General features: G+C 40.9%; 1 protein-coding gene across 1 annotated transcript in view; it reads left to right on the forward strand.

The window, feature by feature from the left end:
- Positions 1-5,199: 5,199 nt before the first annotated feature.
- Positions 5,200-13,712, forward strand: part of PDE3B (phosphodiesterase 3B) — a 96,085-nt gene continuing 87,572 nt past the window's right edge. Inside the window, exon 1 of the mRNA XM_082485938.1 lies at positions 5,200-6,585. Within this exon, the coding sequence (XP_082342064.1) occupies positions 5,548-6,585 (1,038 nt within the window). The 5' untranslated portion in view covers positions 5,200-5,547. The remainder of the gene's footprint in view (positions 6,586-13,712) is intronic.

The following is a 13,712-nucleotide window of genomic DNA, read 5'->3' on the forward strand; positions in this document are numbered from 1 at the left end:
GAAAGACATCATCACAGTCATCAGCAACACCTTATTGCAAGTACACTGACATCAAGCATAGTGAACCCACTTCCATAAGAAGCTTCTTTTACCTGTGTTTTTTCTTCCCTTAGTAACACCACCTTGGTATCCTTCAGTCATTTGTTTCCATTACATCTAGTTACCTACAAACCACCACAGATCTCTCTAGGCCTTTAGCGCTGAAGACATACCAACATCTTAGCAGTTGATATCATAGCCTGCTTTTAACGGACAGCACATTACACGCAACTAAATCTGAGATCACCCAGGCAGTCCTAGCTGCTAGCTGCAGTACATGTTTCTACAGTTTACCAAACAGAGCAGCCACAGTGTTTGCCACAATACAAACTTAGGAAGATAACAGATAATGCTGGTGTTTCTCCAAACGTTCATTCAAGTTTGGTTACGAATTGATTTCCCTAAGTGAACTACACTTGCATGGGTTTTCTGGAAGTGTAAAATTTGTTTGGTTTTGGGTGGGGTTTTTTTTGCTTACTGAATATGGCTGTAATAACGCCATTTCTTTATTTATTCAAACATCTGATGTAAAACTGGTAACGAAGTTGACGTACACACAGTTACTGCCTGCACCACCTTAATTGTCTTTATATTAATTTACAAACTAATTTCTCAAACTGTAGTATTCAAATAAGAAATAATGGAAAACATGGTATTCAAACATCAACTTCCTCGTGGATATGAATGAAAGAAAATCAGTAAGTGCAATTAACTCAGTGCTCCAACACAAGATATGTCCTCTGTTCTCACCTTTTTTTTTCCACACACGCTCTACACCATACCAGTAGCCAGGTAGTAGAATATTGTTCCCTGAACAAGGCATCAATTCACCCATTCTTCAGTTATACACAAGAATTTCTACTCAAATGATCCCAGATTATGATTAGAAAGCCAAGCTATTTCAACCACATAGCTGGTTTAAATTTCTTCTGTTTCCAATTTCAAAATATACTTTAAGAACTTGATTACATCTAAGTCTATTATTAAAAATGAATCTCAAATACAACAGATACATTTTGGCGAATATAAAGTTCATTCCTCGAGAAAGCTATCAACCGTATCTGAGACAATTTTGTCACAGAAATACACAAAAAGGACAACCTAGAAAGCACTGCTGTGTCTTATAATTTCCTGAAATATTACCCTGTGAGTGTCCAAGTTAGGCACTGTATTGTTAATCTCTTTCCCCATGTAAAAAAGGCAAGAATTAAAGTCAGGGCACAATTACATACAATAATTATTAGATCTAATTACTATTACTTTGATGAATACAGTATGGAAGGCTTGAAGAGAAACTTTAAAGACAACTTCCTAGAATTTGATTAACCTTTCCGTGCTGATACAAGTGAAAGCACAAAATGGTTTTCTGAAGCGAAGAGCTGGACAACTGTGTCCAAAGTTATTAAACAGATGCAAAAGTTGTCCACATGGTGAGAAACTGATGGGAATCGCAGGATTAAATTAGAAAGGAAGAATCAAATGCTTGCATTTGATGTAGTTGAAGAAGATAAGACAACAAAGGTACTTAGAGGTGAAAAACACAGCAATTTTGAACATAGCTGATCCCTGCGCATACCAAGATTACAGGACACACAATGGCCAGAGCATTGACAAAAAAAAAAAAAAAAAAAAATGGGCAGTGCAAACAGAAGGGAATGATTAAAACTTAGAAATATTCAAGTGGATGTGGTAAGACATGTTCTGGATGTGTAGGTCAAAAGAGAGAAACAGGCCAAAGAAGATGCCAAGATTACAGCCTTGATTGAAGACAGTCGTGGTTATACTCTCTGTTCTTTCTAGTTACTCTGTTTTGGAATGGAGAACAGACAATGAAAAAAGTAATTCAGTATTTTGAAATACTATATCCCAATTTTCATTTAGAAACTTACCAAACAGCAACTGAAGACATTTATTGGTACGTAGAGACCACAGTATCAATAGCCACTGTTAAACAGATGCAGGTATTATATCATATGGTACCTTAAGAATCAAGCAAAATCACTGAACTATCCATTTTCTTTTGTCAGTGAAATTGGAGGATGACAAAAAAATTACATTACCCTAAAATTAATTTATTTATTCCAATTTAAATAAAACACTTCCTATTTTGCTTTTTTCTTTTTTGTTTAAGGAATATGGATGTACCAGTAGCAAATGAAAAGGTATTTCTTTATTCTTAAAACTATTCTGTCACAAGGAGAAATTTAGTTAATGCTCTTCTAATTTATGATAGATGCTATCCTACTCAAACCAAGTTTTCCTTGTACTGAAATTGTTCATCATTAGATTGTAAACTTCTCAGGACAGGGGCCTATTCACAGCCATAGCCTTTTACAATGGAATATGCTAGGAACAATACTGTTAGCAACAGGGATGCTACTAAAGAACAACTATTTTCCCATTACATTTTGGAATGAATTGCGTATACATTTCCTCAGGGTGTTTTTGCACAGACATACCACTGAAATAAAAGGTAATTATTTCATGATAAATGATCTGAAAACAAATAAACAGTAAGGTGGTGAAGTATGCTGTTGATACTAAGTTACTGAGGGTAGTAAAAATAGAGCTGGCTGAGGGAATCTGCATCCAGCCTCACAATCCTGAGTGCATAGGCAGGTGAAATTTAATGTAGATAACCATAACATAAACACAGAAAAAAATCCTGTCTTTACCTATAAAATTATCTAGTGGATGTAGATGTCAACACTCAGAAAATACATACTGGGATCTCTATAGTTAATGCTATTAAAACAATTTTCAATGTTTGTTCAATGTTCAACAGAACAACATTCAACAATGCTCAGTCTGTCTGCTTTCTGCTTCCTTAATAAAGCAAAAGAAATAAATGACAGGAATTATAAGGAAAGAAACACATAATGACATGAAAACCATTATTTTGACTGCTCTTGTATCCTGAATACATTCTCTGAATGAAGTGTTTAACTCCTGGTCTCACCTCCAAAAACATACAGTAGCACTCAAAAAATATAAAAAAAGAGAGATTAATAACAAATGTGAAAAATCAAATAGACCTAAATTCTTTAGCTTGGAAAAGATGAGACTGCAGAAAGGTATAAAATCATGAGTTGAAGAGAGAAGGTGACCAGAGAGCAACTGTTTATTGTTTCTATCAAAACAAGAAGACAAGCACCCAAGACAGATAGAAAACTGAAAAAAAACAAACCCAAAACATTTTACACAATGTATAGTTAACTTGCATTGAGCAAGGACCTCCTCTTGTAGTACACTGCAGATGCCAAAAGCCTATGTGGACTTAAAAAAGGAGCGAATTTTTTGAATAAAAATCTACTGAGAACTGTTAAAAATAAGATACCACTTCTGATTCAGAAAATGCTAAAGCTGCAGATGGTCGGATTCAGGGTATTATAGGAGCATATGATGTCCTGTCTCTGTACTCTTCCTTAGGCACTTCCTAGTGTCCACTGCTACAGACATCTATACTCAAATATGGTATTTTAATGAAGACTACACTATCTAATTATTTCTGAAATGCATTTATTTGTAGCTGAATTCAATGGAATCAAAATATAAAGGATATGCATAACATATCAGATACATCTCAGTCTTGAAAACATCTACGTATACACTTGATTCTGGTCCAACTGATGTCAATAACGTATGAATAAAAGTAAACGTAAGAATATAATCCCCAAAGGAACTTCACATTTTCTCTTCTGAAAACTTTTTAACAAGGATTCTGTACTATCACATCGGTACTATATGTACCAAGTCAGGAAAGAATTTCTTTTTCTTTTTTGCGGAAGCGCGTAGGAGTATTTCTAAGAGAGGAAGGTGTACAACGGTATTAAAGTTCCATCGGTTTGGTCTGTCCTTTGAAAAGCTTTGAATCTCCATCTTCTTATGTACAGAAGTTACTTTGTCACCGCATGTTCTATTTTCTGTTGGTAATCACGCTGGACGATTTCTACACATTGTCAACTTTGAGGCCCGTAGCCTGCAGCACCACTTCCTGCTACACCAGGGCCGCCCCAAAGCAACTGCTTCTCCGCGGCTATTCAAATGTCGCACATCACACAGTCATTTCAAGAACTCCTTGTTTCACTAAGCAAGCAAAAACTGCAATCCCCAACTTACCTGATCCGATTTCTAAACAAATTTAAGTAAAGCAGTACAATATTATGCGGAAACATGGCTCAAAGGGCATTTATTTCATGTAACGAGGTAAAGAGGCACAGAGTTATAATGATAATTTCTGAAGTGCTAAGCAGTTACTCTTCCAGAAACAAACAGGATGAATGAGGAAAGGCATTACTCAAAATCCCATTAGCCGCCTATTTTCACTTACAGCAGTCTAAACACTTTCAATAGGCTGGTCCGAAATAATTATTTTGATCCATTCCGAAGGGATTAGCTGTGCAAATAACCAAACCTGGTCGAGCAATGTGATCTAATCTGTAACTCAGTTAACAAAGACTGGAAAAAAGTGTAGAAAATTATTCTAATCCATACTTACTTTTCAGGTGTTTAGAGAAAAAAAAAGAAAAAAAGAAAAAAAGGAAAAGAGAGAGGTGGTCCTTAAAGGGAAAATACTCCGATACTCTTTGTGTGCTTTAAAGCCCACATTAGCAACTTTTCCGTGGTGTTAAAACAAGAAGACGAGGGGAAAAAACGAGAAAGTTAAGGCAGCTCTGCCTTTCCGTCCCGAAATCGCTTCACCAGATGTCCCCTCCCGCAGCTGCGGCGCGGTGGTGAGGGCGGTGCGCGGCCGCCCGAGCTCGCAGCAGCCCGGCTCCCCCGCGGGGACGGCTTACTGTCGCGCGGGATACATATATACATACACATTATTGTTATTTTTAAAAGATCTGTTTCATACACACGGCAAGCGCGGTTCCCTGGGGCCCGGGCGCCGCGGCATTCCTCCGCTGGCCGCGGCGGCAGCCGCTCCGGAGGGAGCGGGAGGCCGGTGCCGGTGCGAGCCCCGCCGGTCACCTCAGCCGGGCAACCGCTGGGCACAGGGCGGCGGGAAGGAGCAGGCGGCTCGCGCCGGGCGCGGAGCGCGAGCGCGCCTCCCCGCCCCCCGCGCTACCGGGCGGCCGTTAGCGCGTGGCAGTTAGCGCGCAACCGCTCCCGGGGCGCGTGCCGCCGCAAGGGCTTCCGCGCGCGCCGTGTGCAGCGGCGTGAGGGAAGGCGGGCGGGCGGGCCGCCGGGCGGGGGCTGTTCCTCGCCCCACTCCCACTCCCGCCGGGGCTTCGCCGGCGGCAGCAGCCGCCGGCGAGCGCTGGGAGGCGACAGCGAGTCCCCACCGCTGGATCCGTTCGGGGAAAGCGAACGAGACTTTTACCTTTTCTCTCTTTTTTTCCCCGTCTTTACCCACCATGCTGCGGACGCCGCTGCCCGCCGAGGAGAAGCGGCAGCTCAGCCCGGCGCCTTTCTCCTGAGGAGATGAGGGAGGCGCGGCCGGGCCGGAGCTAGCGCGACCCGCGCCTCTGCCCCGTCCTCCCCTCTCCCGCCTGCCCGACCACCATGAGGGAAGAGAGAGAAACCGCCGCGGCCGCCTCCCACCACGGACCCAGCAAACCTCCGCAGCACTCCCAGCAGCCGGACGGCGGCGGGGCGGCTGCGCCCCTGGCGCTCCCCGGCGGCGGCGGCAGCAGCCCGGAGAGCCTGCGGAACGGCTACGTGAAGAGCTGCGCGACCCCCCTAAGACAGGACCCCCCGAAGAGCTTCCTCTCTCTGCTGCTGTTCCCTACCGCCGCCGCCTCCTCCTCCTCCTCCTCCCGGGCGCTGCTCAGCCTGGGCGCCCTGGCCGCCGTTGTCCTCTCGCTCCTGGCCTTTCACAGCCGGGGCAGCGCCGGGGGCCAGCAGGACGGGAGCAGCTGGCGGAGCCCCCGGCTGCTGCACGCCTTGCTATGCCTGTCCCGCTGCCTCAGCCCCCTCTTCAGCATCGCCTGTGCCTTCTTCTTCCTCACCTGCTACCTGGCCGGCGGCAGGCGCGGGGAGCACGGCGGCGGGGCGACCCGCTGGTGGCTACTGGCGCTTCCCGTGTGCTGCTACTCGGGGGACTTCGTGGCGCTGCAGTGGCTGTTGCCCGCGGAGGGGCACGAAGAGGAGCCTCAGCCCCCCGCCGAGCCGCAGATGGTCCTAGGCAGACTCCTGACAGTGCTGGGCTCGGTGGCGGCGCTGACCCTGCTGCAGACTTCCCTGAAGTTGCGTCTGAGCCTCCTCGTGTTGGTGTTCACCAGCCTGGTGTGGCTGGTGTCTCTCAGCAGCCTTTACTCGCTGCCCCCAGTCCTCAGACCGCTGCTGGCCGGCTCGGTCGGGGTGGCAGGCTGCCTCCTGGCACTCTGTGGCGGGGAGCGCGGCATCTTCTCGGCTCAGAGCCGAGGAGAGCACCACCAGCATCATCACCACCCACGGCTCCCCAACGTGGAGGAAAAAGTGCCTGTGATCAGACCCAGGAGGAGATCTAGCTGCGTATCCTTGGGGGAAACTTCGGCCAGCTACTATGGCAGCTGCAAAATGTTTAGGAGACCCTCGTTGCCTTGCATTTCCAGGGAGCAGGTAGGTTTCTCCGAAACTGGAGGGAGAAACTTTCCGAGGAATGAGCGCCGCTTGCTTTTCCTAACTGCTGTATATTTCTGTGCTGGAAGTCTGCTAACTGTCAAACTCCTGTTAGAGGAGTGGAGGAAAATGCTAGTCCCTTGGCGGGTTTCTCAACTGGGTTCTGCAGAATCGATATAATCCTTTATGTCTGTATAGAAGCTAAATCATAATACTGTATTTGCTATAGGACAGAAGGCTCGCTCGCTTTTCATACGATCTTAAATATTAAAAAGTAATTCTTATTGATTAAAACAAAACCCCCAAACCAAACATCTTCCGCTATCAACTGCCTTGTTATTTTGATTGTTTCTTTTCCAAAGCTCACCACCTCCGCTTCTGGCAGACTTTACAAGAGAAAGAAACCACAGCTTTCTAGCTGCTCGGCACTTCAGGTTCTTCCCGCTTTCTATCGACAAAATGATTGCTAAGTGCTAAAGAAAAATCAGTTTTTGAGGGATGTTAATTATCAAATGTTGGCGTTGTGTGAGTGGCAGCTGTCCTGCCCTGCAGATTACTCTCTTGTTCCTCTCTCTTTCTCACCCTCTCCTCCTCGCTCCACGTAAATTGACATTAGGTTTGGGTTGATGGGATTTAAGAAACTTCTTTTTACTGAAGAGAGAGCTGTTCAGTAGAGTCTGGAGGGATGCCCGAAACGCTCAGTTTTCTTGAATGGAACTCTGTTGGTTTCTACCTCCCGGAAAACTTTTCAATGAGTCTTGTTTTTTGTAGCGCAAACCCCCGCGTGGGAGGGGAGTTTGTTTATATTTGGGAACTTGCACGTGAACTGCAGGAACATCACGTTGCGTTGCCGGTGGAACTGGCCCGAGGCTGCTGGAAGCGGATTATCAGCCCGTTACAGGAGGGAGAGTAAGGGGAGTGTATATAATAAACGTGCAAGCGGGCAGTTTCTGGGAAGTGTTTGTTGCTGCAGGATGCCCCATCTACTACTACTGTTGTGGCTGAAATTAATGGATAGCAAATGAAATTTTCTAATTTCGCTTTGACATGTATTCCGCAATATATTTCTTGTGATTGACTGTGAAATAGGTCTGAGGAAATACGAGGTGAATCTGAAACGGTGGAGTAGTTTTCGAGCATTTCTTTCCCTTCATTTGCACAATAGAATAATACAGCAGCAATTATTTTTGCATAAAAGGTTAAAATGCAAGTGTGCTGTAACAGGCTTCAGAAATAACTCATTTAATAAGTTTCAAATTATCTAATGCATACTATGAAAGAAACATTAAAATATTGTACTAGCAGTTAAGATATGTAGGGAATATTGTATAATAATTTACTTCCTCTGTTCCTTTCTGGATAGTAAATGCTCTCTTTTGCTGTCACATTTGTCTGCAGTACAAAAAAAATCAGAAAATGTGATAACATCTTTCATTAGCCTTTCTAGATGATGGAAGATATTTACTCTTATGCAAGTTACTAAATGCTTCCTTTGATATTCGGCTCACTTCCTAAAAGCATGTGCATATTTTGAGTTAAGGCATTTATTATTCTTTAAGTAACATAATAAATGTCAACCATAACTAAATATGTAGAATTTATTGGCAGTACTTAAGTCATACGTGTTCATAATAAAATGTAACTGCTTGGTAGACTTCCAGAATTTGATATCTTTGTTATCACTAGAAGTGAACAGAAACAACAGAGAGATCTGAAGTTCTTTATTTTCCTAATAGTCTATTATGCTTTACAATAAATATTTGTGCTTTATTAAGCACAGTTTAAATGGGATTCACAGACGCATGTTCCATGTAGTATTTTATAAGTGATTTTATAAGGATGACACAGGTTAAATCCTCTGATCTCGTGTCTGACTTGGAGAGAGATCAGACATTGCAGAGCTGATAAAACATCAATTGTTTGGGCGGGACAAGTAAGCTTATAATGTGTGACTTTATTTAAATAAACACTACTAGGTTTTTATATTGCTTCCTTGAAACAGAAGGAATGTATGCACTTAATGCTTTTCAGAGACCATTTATTATGTTAATCGTCTTTAAGGATCGATTGCATGTTTTGCAGATCTTTATAAAATATTACAATGATTTTTTTTCAATATTAGTATTTTAAGATAGTGAGTTTAATAAGCTTTGTTAGGAAGATCAGTGGAGTACCAGGAACGTGCTACAGGTCCACCATGACAGGAATACTTTGATGAATGAGAGCTAAGTTGCTATTGGGATTCTATTAGATGTATTTTGTATAATTGTTATAAACCTCTTGCATGTAGAGGTTTGTATCAACCTCTGCAAGCAGGGGCACATAAGAACAAAAAAGGCAGATGTAGATTTTAGTTACTCTTTGAGGAAAATAGGGAATGCTAGTATTGACCTTAAGTTTTGAGAAATTATGCCTGACTCTCTGTCTAGTTAAATACATGAGAAAATAATTACATTGAGTTGGCTGTTTTTTCATTAATAAGCTCAAGCCAACAATTCTAAGGAGTCTGTGTGCATGAAGAGTGTGTGTGTGGGAACAGGTATGTGCACCCAGTTGTGTGTGCCCACTGGAATCAGGTGGAGCTATTGCTGTTTCTGGGCTAGAAGTGGAAAGAGGCCCTGTGAACATGATTTTGTAAATGCTTTCTAATTTGAGAATTCCTAATGACAAATATTTAGATTATTGCTTTCTTTACTTGAACAGGTATGACAACTAGAATGTTGGAAGGTTGATAAAATCAGATTACCTTTACTCTTATCTTTTATATAAGTATCCATGCTTACTTTAGCCACCAAAGTCTACAAATTTGTGCTGTGTGTGGCTTTTCTATAGTGCATATGGCTAGCAATGTAGTTTGAGGTGGGAGGAAAGAGTCTTGAATAGATTATAGCTTTAAATTTTTATGTAAGTATATTTAAATGCCATTATCAAAATATATAGACACACAGAAGGAAGCAATGTGGCTAAAACCAAAGTTAAAAATTGTGCAAATGCAGTGTCTTTTCTGAACTCTACTATATTAACACTTCCGCTCACAGAAATTCATATGATTTTAGCAGTAAACAGGCTTTTTGTATTCTTACTTTAGTATTGATCTTGGACCTGGAGAGGAATTGCTTAATTAGCAGTATGACTGCAGTATTGGATTGGTGTTACAAATTTTGTGTAGATTATGTTTACATTGCACATATTAATTGGATGCTAATCTGTTAGCTGTACCTATTGCTACTGGTATCAAAGGATTTATCTTCATTGACTATTGCGTATTTAGCACCTTTTTTCCCATGAAAGCCAAATCCGAATTGGGAATCTAAAAAGTGCTTGTCAATATTGCAGATCCTGTAAACACTCTATGTGCTGAAAAATACTGTAGTTAAACGTTTTTTTTTTCTTTAATATGATGGTGAACATGTGTATGAGATCTAATAACTATGTGTAGGAACTCATACATAGGAACTTCTCAGAATCCAGAAAGAATATGTGATAAATATACAGGATTTGTGTCTGCAAACAAAGCTGATATTTTTCCTAGCTAGCTGACTAGGTTAAAGCACATAGGAAGGCTGCAATATTTCATGGATAAAGACTGCTTTCATTTTGCACTCTGATAATTACAGGAAGAATTGTCTTGTGGTTAGTTTGTTGGATTGACTGCCACCTCTCCCCAGTTTCTGTCCCAACCTATCTTGTACCTTTGATGCATTACCTTAGGAAGATAAGGACTCAATTTTAAGAGTTTAAAATATTTATGTAACTTAAAATTAATGCAATTCCTTATTTGCTTAGACAATTTATATCTGTTTCTGTTACCTATTTGTGAAACAAATTATACTTTGTCCTTAAGTACTCAAGGTATAAACTCTCTAGTGCAGAAGCTGTCAGTTAATATGTATTTCACAGTGTCTTAGAATTGTTAACTTCTAATACTGTTTGCAGCCTAGAAACATGTGAGCCTTTACCTGTTGATTGCAGCCAATAACATAAAAGGTAACTCTTCTTGCAAATATTTGAGAAACTAGCTCTTTGAAATTTTAAGTTTTCCCCTAATGGTGACAATGACTGGAATCACAAGTGTACCTGCATGTCAAAATTTGTTTCTGTTGTTAACAGAATCTTCATATCTCTTGGGTTTTTATTGTTTGTCTTATGGGGAGAATCGAGGTAGAAATGTGGGTTTGTTGACCTGTGAATCTAATCAATTTCAATGGGATGCAGCTGAGTATGAGGAATATACAAAGAGAATGATTACACAGTGAAGATAACAGTCTTGGAAAACTGTTTTTGCAACCATATTTTGGATAAGTTATATTGTTTCTGTCTTGTTCTCTCTGATCCTGACAAAATTTTTTGCACTAGATGAAATGAGAAGACTTTTGGTAAGAGTTGCATCCGTTTGTTTTTTGTTTGTTTGTTTTTCTCTCTCTCTTTCTTTCTTTTTTGTCACCCTGAAGTTATATTCTTGAAAGATTGTACCAGAAAGAAAGGATGATTTGAGCTTGATTTGCCTATAGAGACCTGTTGAGAGGTCAGTCTAAGATGGTATCCTCTGGCAAAGTGACCACCAGGACTATACAGTGGTTCGCAGAGAATGACAAAGAATGCTATTGGGGAGACTGAGTGCAGTCAAGAGCTCTGTTAGCTAAGTTTACCTTATGCTGGTTTTTAGATATCCAAGACCTGGTGGCAATTCATGTTCTGGACAAAAAAAGTGTACTAAAAGCAGGTAAACATGTCTGTAAGTCATCAGTGTAGCAAAGGAGGTTGACTGTTTCTGCAAGCGTGGTTACCCAGAAAGAAAACATAAAAGGAGAAAGGAAGGAGGTCAAAGACAACTGCTGTGGAAATGCTGGAGACATTTGGAGGAAGGTGAGGATGGCCTATTACAAGAGTGAGGAGAGCACCAGTAGGAAAGAAAGGGAGGAAGCTGGGAGAGAAGGTTGCAAGAACTGTGTGACTGACTGTGTCAAAGAAAACTAACAGGACAAATTGGATAAAGTACTAATTTTCAGCTTTGACTAGGAAGACATTTTAAACTCATGAAAGAAAATTGTACAGATGAGGAATAAACGTTCCCAGGAGGGTCTCTAGAATGGCAAAGAGGACAGCCTCTGCACTGCAGTACTTGAACAGTATATTCTGTGAGGTTAAATATGAAAGGGAAGAGGATTACAAGGAGTCAGGTGTATTTTCCTCAGGAAAAGACTCGTTTTTTTGACACAATGTATGTGTGTGCATGTATATGCCTGACAGTACCATCCTAATAGTTGAACTTGACCAACTGAACTGATTGAATACTATGGCCTTAGAAATTTCAAAGATATCAAATTCCAGCAAGTTTTATGAAAAAAGGTGAGTGGCAAGTGAAGAGACTCTATGGAATATGCCCCAATGCAGGGCAAGTCTGCAGTGTGAGATGAACTCTAAGAATCCATGTGAGAGTGTGTCTCATGTCATGAGTGAATACCAGAACTGGGTGGGGAGAATTCTGTTAAAGCCTGGGCCTTATATGACATTTGATAGGAGAGTTATATTTTAAAAAAAGCCTTTTTTCCCCTATTTTGGTTTTCTGATGCCTAAAAATGAAAACTTCATGCAGCCTTACCCATCATTTAAACGAATCACTGAGAAAAGGTAACTGTAACTGTCAGGTCTGGTGTTTAGAAACTAGTTGATGAAGATGGAAAAGAGAAAATATTGTACCTTTGTGCAAAGATAAGGATTACAGGCAGGGAAACTGGGAGATGTAGTCTGTTCTATCATTGATGCAAAAACTTGTGGAGGAAAACAGAGGAGAAACTTCTGCCTGCCAAATGAGAAGAGAGGGCAGATCATGGGAGGCTACAGCCATAGTATTTCTTTTTAGAATCTCATCTATTTTCCTGGGATAAAACTATGTGGAGAGAAAGCCGAAAAAATAGTTTAAGATGAAAGTAAAGGGGAGTGAAAGATAACGTTGAAAACAATGCTTAGCACAATGAAATGCCACAACAGAATAAATTTTAATGGAAAAAAAAATAACGGGAGATTTCTGCAACTCAATTTATGGTAATAGTGAGGGCTTGGACTGGTCAGGGCAGACTGTGTAATATACGAGTGAATGTTAGTGAAGCATAAAAAGGATCAATAACTTTAAGGATCCAGTGGAAGTAAAAGAATACTAGAGCCTTCCAAACAGACAGGAACCACAGATACTAATAAAATAGGGTTCCCACAGTAATAAGTAAACTGACAGATGATGGTGGTATTTGGGAAAGGGAAGTGCGACAGAAACAGATCGGAGATCTGTCCTTAAGGAAGACCAGTTAGGTGAATGGCCTTATGGGTGAATGTGGCAAAACGAAGTCTTCTAGGAACTAGAGATGGCATAACAACAAATGATTGCTGAAATAAAATTATAGTTTCCAGGGCAGTTGTATATTTGAAAATGGATCATACAGCTTTGGGAAAGGATGCAATTCATATAAATACAGGCAGCTGCTGACCAGGAGTAAGTTTTGATGTATTGGGCCATCCCTACTTTTTCACAGCTTTTATACGTAGCATGTTCCTTTGAAACAAGTGCAAATTTACTAGGATAGGGCATGGTTATCCAGGTAATTTTTTTTATATCCCTCTATTTGTTTGCTAATTCAATATTTACAAAAACCAGTGCTGCTACGCAGAACATTCATGACTACCAGTGCTAACCTTGCATTGTACAGGAGGTGTGGAAAAAGATGACATATTTCTAACTAAATGACTGCTTGAATGGTAATCCTGATAAGTTTTGTTACCCAGTACTGAGTTACGAGCCTTAATGTTCCTTTATGCAAACCCAAATACCTTCACTAAGTTAAAGGCATATTTGCAGCAAATGTTCTATTTGTTATTCATTTGATAAATAAAAGTTTGTTTTGTGGAATGTTAAAATTATCTTTTTCATATATAACTTACTATTTTTAAGCTATTCAAGATACCATAGAAAATGTACCACGTGAAGCTGTGTTTGAGTGCTTTGGATTTGGTTTTGAGAGATCTTCCCTCTTTTATTAGGAACGTTCCAGGCTTATTGGTATGAATTAGCAATATAGGTACATTGGTTTAGCTATATCCATGCTGGTAATAGTAATTAAGGAATATACATGGGG

Source organism: Vanellus vanellus, assembly GCF_965231255.1.
Source record: "Vanellus vanellus genome assembly, chromosome: 6".
In the NCBI taxonomy this organism is placed as follows: Eukaryota; Metazoa; Chordata; class Aves; order Charadriiformes; family Charadriidae; genus Vanellus; species Vanellus vanellus.